The following is a 13,879-nucleotide window of genomic DNA, read 5'->3' as shown; positions in this document are numbered from 1 at the left end:
TTCCATAATGAAAAATAAACTATCGCGTATCCTTTATTTTCATACAATATATGTTTGCATTAGAAAATAAAGCATAAATACGGCATCAGTTGTAGACGCCCTTTTCAAAATCGGTTTTGGTGTCTTCAATAATGTTCTTCTAAACACTTTTCAACATGCTCATTCATAAAAGTGATAAATTGTTTCGATGAACAAAAACATTTCCCCTGTAATTATTTGAATCAACTTTTGAACATATGTTCTTTTTGAGGGGAATAATAATGCATTACGCTCATTGTTCAGGGAAGTAACACGAATTCACTGCTTCATTTAACTGATCACAAATATGCAAAAAAAGCATTTACTGTTTCAATAACATCAATAAACGCATTGCCACATTCATTAAACTGTTTTTAACATCATTTATTAATTATTGAATAGTTTTTGCTTTATCCAATTCTGTGTAGACAGCATTTGGTTGCAGTCGATAATACAGCTCAAATTTCTTGCATCATAACCATCAAAAGTATTGGTACTGATGGTTTCAAAATATTCATGAAATTTATCAGGTGGTGTTTATTTGAATTATTGGAAGATTTGGAATTAATATATTCTGATGTGCTTTTCGTTATGTTTTCAAATAAATCTTTCTATTTCTGAAATCAACATTTTGTTTTTGAAAATAGAATGGCAAAATAAACGACAAAAATTTTAATTTGTTTTTTTCTACATTTTTTTTATCTTAAACAATCTAAAAATCTATTTACTCCCGGACAGGTACAGTATTTTTTTTTTAATGGCATGGTTGAAACTTTGCTACGCCATCCTGAGGTTGAAAATCGACAGCCTACTTTACGTATATATTTTAATGAAAATATAGTGAATATTATGATAATGTTCAATGAGTAAGATGCACCATTCACTGTTGATGATATAAGTAGAAATATAAAAGAGTTAGATCTACGTCGAAGTGCTGGGCCCGATATAGTTTTAAATGAGTTTTTTTCATTACGAACTATGGCACATTTTCACCGGTATTTTCTTTGTTGTTTAATAAATGTTTAGAATTCCTGAATTTTGGAGTAATGGATGATTAATGCCTATTCACAAGAATGGTAGTCTGTCAAGTGTCATTAGTGCGCGATAAGCTTTATGTGAATGGTTCTCTATATGACCCTACTACGAAATCATTCAGCCGCCCTTGGAACCAATTTGATGGTACCAGACCACCCACGTCTGAGGCTCACCACAACGGAACGTCCCGGCAACTGTTCACGGAGTGGAATCAAGGCGGATATCACCACAGCCAGCATTGCCCCCCTGCACCCCATCCGTCAATGGCTCCTCCCCCTAGACAACCACACAGGCAGCACTCTAGCCATATACCGATGGGAGGCCCCCACCGACGTTCCGTTATAGCAACACGGTGCCCCGACGACCGGACATTAGACCAAGGTCGCCAACCCCACCGAACTACTTTTCGGAAAAAACACAGTCCCAAACCCACCATCCATGTGACAACCGAGCAGGGCTTGAAACTCCGAATCGCTTTGTAGCGCTCGTCGCTGATACCCCTAACCGAACCATACTGACTGACAGTAAACGAAAGGCTGTGTCACCCCTCGAGCTTGAAACCGCCCCAAAACGCATCGATGACGCTGGCTCCCCTACACTCCCGACAGTGACCGAAGAGATCACCGACGTGGACCACAGTGCCGCCATCGAACTGGTTGTCGACCCCCCGCCGAACCTCAACCCGCTGTAGACGGACTCCGAAACTAGGACAGGCAAGGAGAGTCATTGTTGATCTATAACCCCTTAAGTAGCAACAGCGATTTTGTGTATAATTGGCCTTATCCAAACACTGATGGTTTATATAACCATTGTAAAGCCTGTATAGCTGTAGGGGATTATTTTCCTGCACGCAATTCATACCCTAACAATTCTGAATGTATTCCACTTACTAGCGATACCGAAATTCAAAATAGTTTTGAAATTGCATCCGATTATTACGAACAAAATCAGGTTGATTCAAAATTGTATCAATCAAAATCAGCTGTTGTTAAAAAGGAATACTGCTATGAATATGATACTTTTGATCGTGTAAGTTATTGTGCTAATGCTGACGAATTGTATGTTAATCCATATAACATGATTTTTTTAGTTGATTGGTACTTGCGTAATATTTGTTTATCTTATATAACGGTGGATAACCTGCTTAGCGATGTATATGTCAATCGCTACAATTTGAATTTTCTAGTTGATGTTTACATGAATAATGATTGATTGTATTATGAAAATGAAACAAACTAGTTGTTTAAGTAGCGAACTGGGTGTTAATTGATATCAATATAATACGAATTTTCTAGTCGATTATAACATGTATAAAAACCGTACGTTGCATGAAACTGAAAATCTTTCAACAAATAGGTTACCGTTTGATAAAAGTGCTAACAATTACAGTGCTTCCTCAGAATATTTAAGTGTTGGTGAAAATATAGATATAAATAGCGTACATGCAAACACCACTATAAGAAATTTACATGTTCTGTCTCTAAATGTATGCGGTTTTAAATCTAAGCTGCATTGCCCCGAATTCATTGATTTAGTAAACCAATATTATTGGGCTCCAAGAAACGCACATTGATGATCGCTTTTAGTTAAAAGTGATATATCTAAATATATAACGATTTTAAACACTGATAGTAAGTTAGTAATATGGTTTTCCATAAGTAAAGACCTAGTAAAGACAGATACAGATATTTTATGCGGTGTAGTATATTTAGCACCTGAAAATTCGTTATATTCAATAGAGGACCCTTTTTCAAATTAACAGAGCGATCTTGAGACGCTTTCTCACCAATACAAGTATACTTGCTTGTTCGGAGATTTTAATGCCAGAACTAAGTGTTTTGATGATTTAACTGTAGATAAAGAATTTGCTGAAAGGCAACACTTTGAAGCAGTTTACGATGAGTTTCTATGTGAACTTAGTAAGTTTGAAAACCCGGAAAATGTATTTATTAAACGCAATAATAGTGACAAATCCAGTAATAATTATGGAAGTAGGCTTATCGATTTCCTTCAGCTAAATAATCTTTATATTTTGAATGGACGAACACATGGTGATATGACAGGAAACCCCACCTGTAAAGGCGTTAGTACAGTTGATTATTTTATATGTACATCAAGCTTATTTAAGTATATAAACTGTCTTAAAGTAAATGCTTTTTGCCCAATTTTATCCGATGCACACAACTCTGTCAGTTTGACATACAACTTCGAAACGCAGGATAACATGCAAACCATTTTAAACAAGGGAGATAAACTGATCTTATGTGATCTTATGGAATAATGCAAAAAGTAATAGATTCATTGAAAGTATTGATCAACAAAAAGTATCGTCTATCCACGAACGTCTCAAAACATGCTCCGAATCAAATATTTTTACTCAAGAAATAGCAGATAACATTGTCGACTCCTTAAATAATGTATTCAAAAAATCGTGCGAAAGTGCATTTGGTCTTACAAATTCCAGTAAATGTAATAAATTGAAAGATCATGAACATAATATCTTGCCAAAATGGTTCGGAACAAAATGTAAACAAGAACGCAGAGACTTTCACCGGGCTAAAAATATGTACAAATTTCGTAAAAATATACAGAATAAGGACAATCTAAAATGTAAAAGCAAATTATATAAATCAACGATGAATAAATTCAAAAATAAAGATAAAAACAAAATTATTAATAACTTACGGAACTTAAAAATCAAAGACCCGCGTAAATACTGGAAGTGCTTAAGTAATAAAAAATAAGTAAAAATGAAGCTAGCTTAGACGATTTGCACAATTTCTTTAAAGAAGTAATTTTTTCTCCAGATGTAGAAATAGCTGATATAGAAAACGAACACAATAATGACATTAACGAAGAAATTAATGCAAGAATAACCGAAGAGATTGAAAAAGCAGTAAAAACACTCAAAAACAATAAGGCGTGTGGCATCGATCACGTTAAAAATGAGCATATAAAAAGTACGTTTAATATGTTCAAAGATATATATGTAATTTTATTCAATTTAATCTTAGACAAAGGAGTTGTCCCACAGTGTTGGACAACCGGTGTTATTAACCCTATCTATAAAAATAAAGGTGATCCTAGCCGTCCGGAAAATTATAGACCAATTGCATTATTAAGTTGCCTTGGTAAATTGTTTATTGTATGATAAATAATCGCCTCGATAAATACGTTGAATCCAATAATCTTATTGATGACAATCTAGCTGGTTTCAGAAAAGGATATTCAACAACTGACAACGTGTTTATATTAAACCATTTAATACAGTATTTGAATAACCGAAAAAAGAAACTATTTTGTGCGTTTATAGACTTAAAGCAAACATTTGACACTGTATGGCGAACAGGCTTATGGCAAAAACTAATTAAGACAACTATTAATGGAAAATGTCTGCAACTTATACAGAACATATATAACAACATAAAATCGTGTGTTACGAAAGATTTAGAATATTCAAACTTCTTTCAAAGTAATATTGGCGTCCGCCCAGGCGAAAATCTATCCCCGCTCCTTTTTCGCTGTTTTTAAATGATTTGCACTCCTATTTTACCCAAAATATAATCAATGACGGTGTTGATATTCAAGATCCTGCTCATAATGACAATATGCATACGTTCCTTAAATTATTTATTTTATCATACGCTGATGACACAATAATCATGTTAGAGACAGAAATAGGACTACAAAATGCTATTAACACATATTCCAATTATTGTGATCTATGGAAACTAACAGTCAACACCACAAAATCAAATATAGTTGTTTTTGGTAAAGGTCGACAACGGCCCTATGATTTTAAATTCAAAAATAACAACTTAGAAGTAGTAAACGAATACAAGTATCTCGGGATTTATTTTAGTAGAACCGGTTCATTTGCTAGCTGCAAAAACATATAGCTTCTCAGGCAACACGTGCATTGTATAGTCTAATAAGAAACTCAAATCGCCTATCATTACCTGTTGACCTACGTATAGAACTCTTTGGTAAAACAATTAAACCTATTTTGTTATATGGTGCAGAAATTTGGGGATTTGGTAACAATAGCATACTGGAGAGGGTCCAACTTAAATACTTGAAAAATGTTCTCAAATTAAAACGATCAACACCAAACTACATGGTCTATGGCGAAACAGGCATGAAACCTTTATCAATCGAAATAGAAGAAAGAAATATAGTTTTTTGGGGAAGGTTACAAACACCATTCAATAATACACAAGAAAAACTCTCATCAATGATATATAAAGTTATATATAACTTAGCACTTCCAATAGATGACAGAGTAACAAAGAAAAAATATCCCTACATATATTTCATTAAAACGATTTTCATCAAATGTGGCCTGAATAACCTATGGCTTAATCATGAAGTAATAAATCACAAGTGGTTAAAAAACAATATAAAGCAAAAGCTAACCGATTTATTTTTAAATGATTGGTTGTCGAATATGGAAAATGCAAGCAACAGTATATTTTATAGAATTTTTAAAAAGGACGAATTTCATTATTTGTTTGAATGTCAATGCTTAAACGATGAAAGAAAACAGTTTCAAAAACCTTACTTTTATAGACATCCCGATACATTTAAATTAGAAAAACTAATGAATACAGGCAGTAAGCAAACACAAATAAATCTATATAGATTTGTTAATATTATTCTTTCAAAAATTAAGTAACTATATGCAATATAGTGAATTGATAGTTATATATAGTGAATTGCTTGAAAATTTCCATTCATTATTTTGAGTTTTTGAATGTATGTATTACATATGTAAATATATGTAGTTATATGTATGACATGTGCTGTAGTTTAAATTATTATAATTATGTAAAACATTAAAATTGTCATATTGGCGTAATACGATGTTAGTTAGAAACAAGCTGTGATGTATTATTACATGTCTCATGTCAGAAAAACAAAATATTGAATTAAAAAACCCTTTGACTTCCTATCATTTTGTTTCGGATAGGTTTTCTCATATATTGTTTGTATGACTTTCTCTTCTTTTACAGTATTTCGTTTCACTTGTAAGATAATCCTTTTCTTATTTACTAGTGATTCAAAGGTAATATTTCTACTATTGATACAACCTTATTCATTGAGAATTGTCTTAAATGTTTTCTGACCTCATGTGAATGTCTCTCCGATACTCGTATTGGGTATCATATAAATTTACAATGTATCTGCCGCCATGTATGTATATATGTTTTGTATATGACCTCATTTGCCATGTATATGGTATGAGCGAATAAACGGTGTTTGACTTTGACTTTGTCAGCTATTCAGAATATTAGAGGACATTAGGGAAAATATTTACTAGGTGTATCAATGAACGTTTGATAACATTGGCTAAAAAAAACAGAAACATACGTATACGTTGAATCTTTCAAAAATTAGATCTACGTTTTTGCTTTACATAGTTTGATAAATCATATCCTAAATATAAATGAACAGTTGATTTGTTCATTTGTTGATTGTTCTAAAACATTTGATAATCTTATTCGGCCTAACATTTGGTACTAATTATATAAGTAATGTCTTCGATGAAAACTGCTTAATGTTATAAAAGGTTATATATAGTAGTGTCAAAGCTTCTTGGAGAAATTTGTGGATTGTTTTCACTAGTCTGGAGAGTACAGCTTATTACATTTGTGGATGATAACTCTCAACTTATTTTGACAATGAAAATGTTAAGCCAAAGTATATACAATCATAGTAAATACAATGTATATCTAAAGAAAACAACTATTTTAGCAGCATTTAACAAGAAACGATTTCTACTATTATAATTGTAACTATTTAAGTATGGAATTTAACAGATTCATATGTACAATCAAATTTCAGACGGATTTTACTTTGTGGAGACTAAAAACGAAGATGACGATTAATCATTCTATTTATGAGTATCTTACTTGGATAACAGACCGGTCGTGTGGCCCAACCGCTTGTCAAACATGCAATGGTCACTGCGCCCGACGACGTATATCCAGAATTACACGAGTACGTTACACGTGCACCGAGGAGTGTGTTTGTTTGGACTGTATACGCGCTGTTAGGAACAGCTGGTACAGTGCCACAATCTGTGTATAAAAAGCATGTTGAAGAAAACATAGGAAATCTTCTTAATAATGAGCTTAAATCCTGTGATTTAAATTATGTATTTAAATATGCTTTAAATAATCTTATTCAAGTAAATTAACAATTCAAGTCAATAATGATGTAATTAACAAAAACAATATTTCTTGCAACAGTAAGCTAAGTCTAATTTGCCTTTATTATTTATGAAAGAAAACAAATTATATTCACAATCTAAACTTCTATGAGAACAAATTACATTTAAGTGCTGTCCAAATATTCATATCAAATCTTGAGCTTTTTATTAATATTAAATGGACGTTTTGCACCGTTGCAGTACTTTTATGCAATGAAATGATTTGTTTTAACCAATAAATAAATTGGTAAGCATTTATTTAACGAAAATGGTGGGCCAGCGATAAAAATTATATGTAAGTTCACTGAACACGGTCTTAATTGCACTTCAACGTTTTCAGAGCTGTAGTGTTTCATGTTAACACTTAAAACTGAAAGCAGTGTTCGGTGCAGGAAACAAAAGTAAAAGGAACATTTGATTCCACAAGCCAGTAGCCTATTAATATGTATCCAAATAGCTCACACACCTCGAGTACAAGTTGGGGAATAACCATCCAATTGGCCGTCAGTTTGACAAGTCCTAACTAAATTGCCATCAGTATGGATGTGGCCTCTATCACATGTGTACGTTACGGCCGTGTTGTAAACAATTGTTGCTCCAGAATCTTTGGAAGCGTCTTTTACGTCCGGTACAGAGCAGATTACTACGGTAAAGATAATATAACAACAATTACTTTGGTATTTAGATACAAAATTTTAGCTAGATATATCTGGAAACTTTAACTAGTGTTATATTAGCAACTGCAAATGTTGGTAATTAAAATAAAATGGAATTTATCAGTCCAATGGAATTTCAGACGGATATAACGATGTGGAGGAAGTAAAACCTAACAATTTCTGAAACAAATCGATACACTAAATACGAAGATGACGATTAATTGTAGTATTTGTTTGCATCTTACCTGGATGACAGACTGGTCGTGTTGCCCAACCGCTTGTGAAGCATACAATGGTCTCTACACCCGACGCCGTATACCCGTTATTACACGAGTACGTTACACGTGCACCGAGGAGTGTGTCTGTGGGAGCTTTATACGTGCTGTAAGGCACGGATGGTACGATGCCACAATCTATGAATAAAGAGAACTTATTCCAACGCCTACCCAGAGGCCACACGTGTAAGCTTCTCTCCGTTTTTAACCAATGTTTGTAGAGGCATTAACAAAAAAGTAATTGAATGTATATGCTGAACGATTGCTTGTTTAAAATGTGAAAATAGAAAATTGCGTGACTTGAAACAGTGTTTTAGTCAAAGTTAAGTTTTGCAGATCACAGATCGACATTTTCATTAACAAATTCATTTAACAAATGGTCAGCCACATTCATTTAATTTAAAAACGATTTACTGCATTTATTATTTATTTATCTAATAAAACTTCACAAGTTTTGGGTAGACTGTATTTGGTTGATAAAATTTGATAATATCATTAAACTATGCCTAGTAATTATTATCACCATAAGTATTGGTACTAATGTTGTCAGGTGGTAGTTTATTTCATTAAAAGAAAGAGTATGAATTTAAATACTTTGATAGCCATCTAGGTCTACTTTTCTAAAATTTAAAAGTTTTTAAAATTATTATACATCTTTCAATTTTTGTAATTAACATTTTTTTTCGAAAACTAACTGACACATCATTTGTTTCACATAAATTAAATCTGTTTACTTTAAATTTGTTTTAGCTCCTTTCAGTACAAGCTGCATTAGAAAATTTATTATCAAAAAAACTCGGGGAGATAACGTTCAAAGGCAACCTTAACGAAACAAAAAGGTCACCAAGTTGTATTTTGCAACTGATTATTACTATTAACTGCTTATTACGATTATTCATTATATTAATGCAATTTTCACCTCGATGACATACTGGTCGTGTTGTCCAACCGTTTGTCAAACAAACAATCGTCTCTGTACCCGTCGCCGAATATCCAGAACTACACGAGTACGTTACATGTGCACCTTGGAGTGTGTTTGTGGGAGTTGTGTATGTGCTGTTAGGCACCGATGGTACGGTACCACAATCTGTTTATAAAAAGCGTGTTGAAGAAAAGAAAACTTTCTTACTAATGAGCTTTTATCCCTTCAAGAAATTTAACATTATTCATTTCTTTTTATTATAGTATATAAACAAGTGCGGTGTATTTGGAAGAAAAGAGATGCAAATACGAGTTCGTGTACCAGTAAGGTCATTCTGACAAGCCTTTATCATTTTTTGTATTACTACAAATAACATTCATCTTGTTAACTACGGTAGAAATGTAGGTTTACTTCAAATGGTGTCCAATTTATTTCGTCATAAACCTTGAGCGATCAATTTTGACCTTATTGACGTTTTAACAGATTCAGTATCTTTACGAAACAAAATGATTTGGTTTACAAAATAAATACAATGCTGAATGGGATTTTTAAGACTTGGTTTTCAATTATACAACGATAATGGTTAGCCCACGATAAATAAAATGCAATTGGAAACACGATTTAAATTGAACCTATGCCAGATCGTTGATTTTTCTTATGTTTTCCTTTGTTTACTGAAAGCAGTGTTTAATAAAAGCAAAAGCGATAAGAATGTTCAAATGTGTTTCATTAAACAGTATCCGAATATTTATATCTCTAACTCACATACCTCGAGTGCAAGTTGGAAAAGTACCATCTAATTGGCCGTCAGCTTGACATGTTCTTACTAAATTGCCTTGAGTATGGCTGTGGCCTCCTGCACATGTGTACGTAACGGTCGTGTGGTAAACAATCGCTGCCCCAGTATCTTTAGAAGCATCTGTCACGTCCGGTACAGAGCAGGCTACTGTGATAACGAATAAATAACAAACAATAGCACTTTAATTGCAATTTTGTACTTTTTATACTTCAAATACCTTAAGGGGATTTAACAAATTGCATCTTGACACATTGTTTTTATCACTACATGTAGTTTTATTTGATTTAAATAATTTCTGTATTTGTGACCAACGTACGATAACATACATCATCATTCAAAATACAATCAAGCTCGTTACTATTCGATTTCAATCACGTAATTTATGTTTTCACAGTGAAAGAAAGCACCGCCAGTTGTATGTTCAAATATATTTTTAACATTTAATTTCTGGATGAATTACATGTTAAGTGTTAAATAAACATGTTATAATTTTTCAAATCCACATTAAACATCAGCACACACATACTTGGAACACAATTTCACGACATCTTTCCGAAATGCTCATTTTAGAAATATATTTTGAAGATTGATATACATGTATATATTTAACCTCGTGACCACCTAAGAAAACTATAAGGAAATTCATGCCAGTCGTGAAATACTTCATGCGCACTCAATTCGTTCAAATATTCAATGTCAAACTATTTTGTCTTTGGAAAATCACTGGCTACTATTCCTCCTGCTACTGCTTCTGCTCCTACTACGCCAACTACTACAAATACTACAACTACTACTACTATAACAAGTATTGCTGCTGCTGCTGCTGCTGCTGCTGCTGCTGCTGCTGCTGCTGCTACTACTACTACTACTACTACTACTACTACTACTACTACTACTACTACTACTACTACTACTACTACTACTACTACTACTACTACAACTACTACTACTACTACTACTACTACTACTACTACTACTACTACTACTACTACTACTACTATATTACTACTACTACTACTACTACTACTACTACTACTACTACTACTACTACTACTACTACTACTACTACTACTACTACTACTACTACTATTACTACTACTACTACTACTACTACTACTACTACTACTACTACTACTACAACTACTACTACTACTACTACTACTACTACTACTACTACTACTACTACTACTACTACTACTACTACTACTACTACTACTACTACTACTACTACTACTACTACTACTACTACTACTCCTACTTCTGCTACTCCTACTTCTGCTACTACTACCACCACCACCACCACCACCACCACCACTACCACCACCACCACTACCACGACTTCTACTACTACTACTACTACTACTACTACTACTACTACTACTACTACTACTACTACTACTACTACTACTACTACTACTACTACTACTACAACTACTACTACTACTACTACTACTACTACTACTACTACTACTACTACTACTACTACTACTACTATATTACTACTACTACTACTACTACTACTACTACTACTACTACTACTACTACTACTACTACTACTACTACTACTACTACTACTACTACTACTACTACTACTACTACTACTACTACTACTACTACTACTACTACTACTACTACTACTACTACTACTACTACTACTACTACTACTACTACTACTACTACTACTACTACTACTACTACTACCACTACTACTACTACTACTACTACTACTACTACTCCTACTTCTGCTACTCCTACTTCTGCTACTACTACCACCACCACCACCACCACCACTACCACCACCACTACTACCACGACTTCTACTACTGCTACTACTACTACTACCTTTTACTACTACTACCACTTCTACGACTTCTAGTTTTCAAAACAAGCACGGAATCGCACCTAAGATTTTTTTGTTAACAGGCCCCATTTTATGAATATATATTAACCTGTCATAAAATATAACTCCGACATAATCACTTTGACTGCAGTTGATATGTCGCCATTGGTTGAAATCGGGTCAAATACAAGGATGTTTGAACAATGGTATTTATTTTACCTGGACAGTTGACCTATTTTAAGTTCCCCTATTTCATGGACATGTTACAGCTTGGAAAGACAAAAGACAATGTAATTGTTTAACATTTAATCTTACGTGATATATCGATCTTTGACCTACTCACATCAGTTAGCATGGAACATGCTTTTTTCTCGTAATTTATATGCGTTATTATGATATCTACTTTGCATGGCCAAGTTCAAGCCCGGAAACAAAACAAAACAATTTGTTGCTAAACAACCGTCCAACCGTCCGCCTACCAACATACCTTAAAATAATGACCTAGATTTTCATTCAGACTTTATTATAATAGTAATATCTTACTTTTCATGCACTATTGTAAAAATGCCAGTATTTCAAACAAAATTCATAACTACCATTTTGAACTTGGTATGGTCAAAATGCTGCATAATAACATTAGTGTATACGTATTCAATGATAACAATAAAACAATGATGATTTCTGAACAAATGTCAAACCCTATGCACAAAGTTTAAAGAAATTATTTCTTATTAGGAATACATGCATTCCATAACTAACACTACTAGTTCATGATATTTTCATAACTCCTACTTCCGAACATCTTGCTGTCGCTGTAGTGAATATTTTATGTTTTGTAAGTGATAATTTTCATCTACGAATGATCATTATTTTCCTGTAATTAATAGTTAAGGCTTGAAACATTCGCATTTATTTAATTGTTTCCCTTTGTTCTCAAATGCAACTTATGCATTGTAAATAAATGTATTTATTTTGTTTATGCTTTGTATGTTGGATAAATGTATGTACTATACTATTATATTACGCATGATCAATTGAACTCCCAAGAAATTTAGAAGTATAAAGATGATATTTACTACATGCAACTCCGACATCATCTCCATGTCCACAGTTGTGCTGTCCCCAAGGTCTGAACATACACAAGTTGATCACACTTTCGTTTCCTTGACAAATAACATCGTCCAGCCAAATCGGGCCAGTACCTGCACCGTAATAGGCATCCGGAAGTACCGCAACATTGTCCCTGTAATTGGACAATTCCCTTTAACAAATATTTTTTATTCTAGATTATTGACCCTTTCCACTAATGATATTTTGATATTCAAAAAGGGACCATTTGTAACTCAGTCGCTACAAATGCTGAAAGCGTAAAGACAACCACTTGATTCCAATTCCTAGATCGAAACTAATACCAATTGATACTAATTCTAGTTCATTTTCACTTTATCATTTGTGTATCTGATACTTCTAATTAAGTAGGAATTTTGTGCATGAATAAGTGTTACAGCGGAGAAAAAATGTTTTCAAAAATCAACAAATATTTGACCCTCAAATACAACAGTATTATTTTATTTTCCTATTAAAATAACTTACGTAGCATATCCGAGCTGTCGACAGACGACTTTGGCAAAGTTTATGTTTGTACTATCATCACAGATGGTACCCCATGTTCCATTGTGAAATACTTCAACACGACCAACTTTTGTATGTCTGCCGTTACTTAGTCTAATAGCACTTGAGCCTAAATAAGAAAAGATGCTTTTGAATTTTAATTTAAACGAGGTTTTTAAATTGTCAACGGTCAAATGTGAAAAGCTTCCACAAGTCAATCCGCATGCCGTTAGGTATTCGAAAAGACATGATAGCGGTCTTGCCTGAAAAATAGAAATATTGAATTTAAAATCAAGCTAGGCTTTGACACGTTGAGGGTTCTAATATGACCCGCAACCATTAGTCGTGAAAAAACTTATTTTCTAGACAGGCCACAGTTCGTCCAGGTTTCTTTTTGTACTATAAGAAGGTTTGTGCAAATTGAACCAGTGATAGGCATCTCGACTTGTTATGTATATGGACTTCATACCGCTTTACTGACATTGTGTTATTACTAGGAATGTAAATGATGA

The 13,879-nt window shown here is 33.3% G+C and overlaps 1 protein-coding gene across 1 annotated transcript in view; it reads right to left on the bottom strand.

Annotated features, from left to right (window-relative positions):
- The window catches only part of LOC128204451 (deleted in malignant brain tumors 1 protein-like), a 44,161-nt gene that overhangs the window by 18,675 nt on the left and 11,607 nt on the right, over positions 1–13,879 (bottom strand). The window contains exons 6-12 of the mRNA XM_052905866.1: positions 13,350–13,497; positions 12,833–12,999; positions 9,887–10,063; positions 9,115–9,282; positions 8,166–8,333; positions 7,731–7,907; positions 6,966–7,133 (exon numbers count right to left, since the gene is read on the bottom strand). Of these exons, the coding sequence (XP_052761826.1) occupies positions 6,966–7,133; positions 7,731–7,907; positions 8,166–8,333; positions 9,115–9,282; positions 9,887–10,063; positions 12,833–12,999; positions 13,350–13,497 (1,173 nt within the window). The remainder of the gene's footprint in view (positions 1–6,965; positions 7,134–7,730; positions 7,908–8,165; positions 8,334–9,114; positions 9,283–9,886; positions 10,064–12,832; positions 13,000–13,349; positions 13,498–13,879) is intronic.

Source organism: Mya arenaria, chromosome 10, assembly GCF_026914265.1.
Source record: "Mya arenaria isolate MELC-2E11 chromosome 10, ASM2691426v1".
Lineage (NCBI taxonomy): Eukaryota > Metazoa > Mollusca > Bivalvia > Myida > Myidae > Mya > Mya arenaria.
The sequence above is the reverse complement of the archived record's forward strand: the minus strand, read 5'-3'. Positions and strand labels throughout refer to the sequence as shown.